At 46.8% G+C, this 4,234-nt stretch overlaps 1 protein-coding gene across 1 annotated transcript; it reads right to left on the bottom strand.

Annotated features, from left to right (window-relative positions):
- Positions 1-295: 295 nt before the first annotated feature.
- On the bottom strand, positions 296-3,751 carry LOC109779998 (uncharacterized). Its single transcript, XM_020338596.4, has 4 exons — positions 3,278-3,751; positions 2,692-3,154; positions 1,199-1,326; positions 296-1,069 (listed from the first exon to the last, which is right to left on the bottom strand). The coding sequence occupies exons 1-4, from the start codon at positions 3,386-3,388 to the stop codon at positions 581-583; spliced, it is 1,191 nt and encodes a 396-aa protein (XP_020194185.1). The 5' UTR covers positions 3,389-3,751; the 3' UTR covers positions 296-580.
- Between the last annotated feature and the right edge of the window lie 483 nt (positions 3,752-4,234).

The following is a 4,234-nucleotide window of genomic DNA, read 5'->3' as shown; positions in this document are numbered from 1 at the left end:
TATGCAGATGGTGACTCGGCAGTCGCACTAACCGCTGCTTCTGCACACATCTCACTTGAAACTATTTTCATCACAAAGGTCTATCAAGCATGTGTGAAGCGCGTTAATGGCAGCCATTAAGGGTTTCAACTTAGCTGCCCCAACGTACACACTACACTGCACAGAATCAGTGAGTAATAGAACCCATAACACGTTGTGGTTTAGAATTCAGGGCTCAGGAGAGTAGTATTCAACACAAAAAACTGCTATGGGGAAAAAAGAATGATATACTCTCCGAAAGAATAGCGAGGGTGTGTTTGGTCATGTAACTAGAGCTATGGTATTACAGCCAAAACAGCGCAATTTGTACCACTAGTTCGTGGATCAGCTCGTAAACAAAATTACTAGTGGAACGCTATTGTACAAACCATACTAATACAAGCAAGCCTTTGATATTCCAGGATAAGGGTCACCTTGTCAAGCATGGATCCATCGAGTTTCAGGTTAAGGTTGGATACTGTATTTGCTGCAAGCCATTCAGATGAACTTATCTTCTCTCGTTTCACAAGAAAGCACAAGTCCTTCAACATTATGCTGTAGCTTAGTCATCCCAATCTACATCCCATCCGTCCTTGCTATTGGTTGGAGATCTATTAGTTGGAGATCTCATAGAAAGGCCATTTGCCGAGATGCTTCCAGCAGACCCTTTTTCTGAAGGTTTTGCAGGTGCTTCCTCGTCATCCCAGTCATCATCCCAGCCATCTTCCCAGCCATCTCCTGTGCTTGTAGTGTTGTTTGCACCTGATGAGTCAGGAGCCTGAGATCCCATCTCAAGCTGCTGATATGGGACCCCACCATCACGCTTTGTCCCTGCAAACTTGCAACAAGCAAACACGGCCCCAACCAAGACAAGCGTGAAAACACCAAAATAGGCTCCATAGATTGGCTTCACAGTCGTTGCATAAGATGTGAGCTGCTGAAATTGTTGTTGCCAATCATAAACTGGCTGCCTGATGCGCAAGACACAATGCTCAGTTCCAACATTTAGCGTAACCTCTCCACCATTTGGACTGCTATAGTTTATGTTAACCTAGCAATATGAATTGATAATAAGTTTAGAAAGGCCATACAAATAAAAAGTAACAGTTAGATTGACTGAACCACCAGCATGCCAAGAAGATACACATATTGCTTGTTAAAACAAATTAAAGGTGTATACCCTTTTAGATTCACCCTTCTTGAGAGGTGGCAACGTCTGCTTGATACTTATATCCGATGTTGCTTTGACGTCAACGGTTACGGTTTTCTGGCCAGTATTCTCGACTATAAAAAATTGTCCAATTGAAGCTGCAAGAAGAAACAAACATGAAGCTTTCTCAAGGCACATGGAATTGAGGGTCATTCCAGATAGTCCATATTATAACAGTGAAAGAAAAGAAGCATAATGCTTTTTCAGATTCATTAAAGTGAAAGGCAAGCTAGATAGACTATGCTATGATTTTAGCTAGGAGAAATGCTACCACGCGCAAACCTAATTGTTTGTCAAATTACCAGCATGTTACTCTCTGGAGATTCTTAACCTGTACATAAATATTGCATTCACCAGTATGCCCTGAAGCGACTGTCCACTAAGGCACTAAGCCAGCAACTGATGTACTCATGTACATAGTTACTTGGTACTATTAAACAAAGCCCTCTGAAATTTTTATGCAGGAAAAATATTAGTTCCTTCAAGAACAATATACCATGTCAGTACTTCACCATCTCACTATGGCCCTGTTTGTTTGGGCTTTTGCTTCTGCTTTAGCTTTTTCACTTTGGCCAAAAAGCCATAAAAGCTCCTAAATAGGTGCTTTTAGAGCTTTTCTGGCTTTTGGAGCTAAATATTGTTATATTGATTCGTCAAAAACCATCAAAGCTCCAAAAGCACCTATTTAGGAGCTTTTGTGGCTTTTTGGCCAAAGTAGAAAAGCTGCAAAAAAATAGAAAAGCTGCAAAAGCAGAAGCAAAAGCCCAAACAAACAGGGCCTATATCTCCAAATGGACCATGGTTAAAGAATCATAACAAGGAAGGCCATACCACTTAAGATTCAATTGGACAATCCACATAGAAGATAGAAACTGTACTACAATTAATGCATTTACAAAGGACAAGACCATCTTGTGGACCTCGGTTGATGGTGGGTTGAACCATTGTTTTATATATAAATGGAGTAAAATCTTGAAAATTTCGACGACTTCAACTTAAGATATGTAGTTCTGAAGACAAGCTTATGACTTTCTTGATTGGGTAATTCATGATAGTATTTAGTATGAAGATATGTCAGTATTACTTGTGCTTGTGCTGTAAATATAGATACCATAGACCGCAGTATCGAAGTAGTTATCTGTTCTAAATAAAAGCACACGAAATGAGTTTCAACAACTTTCTATATTCTTAGTAAAATTTATTTGCAGAGGTTCCCTCTGTCTTTGCACTTGAAGGCCAATGTCCAGGGTTAATCTTAAGCACTAGCTACAGCTCAAGCCTACGCTCATAAGAATCTACTGAAGCATCAATGTCCAAGTTACAAGAACCTTTATGCATCATCATTCATCACACTAGGTGACATGGAGATTGAAGCCAGAAACAATTATATCATGGACATATATTTAGGAATAAGCAAGTCAGTGACTTGAAGCTTCAACTTTGGACATGACTAGTAATGTTACCTGTCTTAGACACCTGAAGGCAAGCAGACAATCCTTCAATTGAACATGTGTCCACTGGATCCTTACACTCCTCAGCCACCTCTTTTGATTCAGTTGCGGGCTTCTTGTTTCCCGAACCTCCTCCAGTTGATTCAGGGCTTCCGGGAGGGGGGCTCTCGTTGCGCCCATTCTTCGCTGGCACCGGCTGTGCAGAGACCTCCGCTTCAGCCCCTTTCTGCCCCTTACTCTCCGGCACACCTGATGGTGGCGGAGGAGAATCGTTTGGTGTTTGTGTCGTTTCCGGCGGTGGTGGTGTTTGCGTTGTTTCTGGCGGTGGCGGTGTCTGCGTTGTTTCTGCCGGCGGTGTTTTCTGGTGCTGTTTACCAGTCTCAGGATTCCCCACCGGAGTCGATGGTTGCCCCGGTTCTTTCGAGGCGGCGCTCTTCTCAGATCCACCTGTAGCTACGTCAGGTACAGGCGCTCCCTGGAGAAGACATCAAAACAACCACTAAATCAAAGCTCGTCCATATTCTCCGAAGAACGCCAACCCATACGGCAAGACAACACAAGCTAGCTAACTCAAACAAGTGCGATCAGCGATCCTCACCTCGCCGGAGCCGGGCTTCTTGCCCTGCAAAACCCTAGCCGCCGCGGGGTCCGGGAGCAGGGCGAAGGCCAGGAGGAGCGCCGTGAGCGCGGCGAGTCGGAAGGATCCCATCGAAATTCGGGCGGGCGAAATTCCGGCGCGGCGCGGGAGCGGAGGGGGGCGCGTCAGCCGGTCCGCTGTCGAGTCCGGCGGCGCGGGGCCGGCGCGGATCGCATCGGCCGCGGCGGGGATCGGGGGGGGGGGGGGGGGGGGGGGGGGGGGGGGGGTCGGGATCCGGATGGCCGCGCGTCGGTCGAGATCTCTGTGGCCTGCGGAGCTCTGGTGCTTCCGTCGATGCAGGACCGGCGCGGGGGGGACGAGGAGGCCGAGGAGGAGAGGAATTGGAAGTTTCGCAGGTCGGAACGGGACGCGACCCGGAGGAGGAGGCTTGGGCGGCCGCGCACCCGCTCGCGCGCAGGTGCTCTGGTCGCGGTTGACTCGAGATTCGGTGGTGAATTTGGACCGGTATGGGGAGGTTTCGCCAGAGATTTTTTTCTCTCAAAATAGGACGAACCCCTTTTTTTTAGAATGGAAATAGGACGAACCCATTTTATACACATGCAAAATGGGCAACTTGCTGAAACTTTGCCTCGACTTTTTTTGTTGTTGATGAAATTTTGAAAGGAAGACTGATTCGTTCTTTTTTTTTAAACTTGAAGACGATTCGGTTTGGGCGACCGATCACGCGTGCAACGTCCCGTCAAAGCGGGATTTTTTTGTCCCACCTCAAGCACGGCCCCACCACGCCGTGGTGCGTCGCGTTTATCCTCTCATGATAACTTTGTTGTTACCCTCTGTCTCCTCCAACCAGGGGCGGAGCTGGCCCCGAGCATCCATGGCCTGAGCCCGGGGCGTGGCTTTTCTTTCTAGCTATCACAAGCCTATATTTCTGTGTGAGCCCTAGTGTTAGCCCATCAG

This window comes from Aegilops tauschii, chromosome 1 (assembly GCF_002575655.3).
Source record: "Aegilops tauschii subsp. strangulata cultivar AL8/78 chromosome 1, Aet v6.0, whole genome shotgun sequence".
Classification (NCBI taxonomy): Eukaryota; Viridiplantae; Streptophyta; class Magnoliopsida; order Poales; family Poaceae; genus Aegilops; species Aegilops tauschii.
The sequence above is the reverse complement of the archived record's forward strand: the minus strand, read 5'-3'. Positions and strand labels throughout refer to the sequence as shown.

Bases quoted from the DNA above. Each gene is read 5' to 3' on its own strand.
- LOC109779998 (XM_020338596.4), bottom strand. From the start codon at position 3,388: ATGGGATCCTTCCGACTCGCCGCGCTCACGGCGCTCCTCCTGGCCTTC. The intron at 1,327-2,691 runs GTAACATTACTA...TTCTTCTTGCAG, and splicing joins CCTTCAGGTGTCTAAGACAG to CTTCAATTGGACAATTTTTT. The intron at 1,070-1,198 runs GTATACACCTTT...TCATATTGCTAG, and splicing joins AGAAGGGTGAATCTAAAAGG to GTTAACATAAACTATAGCAG.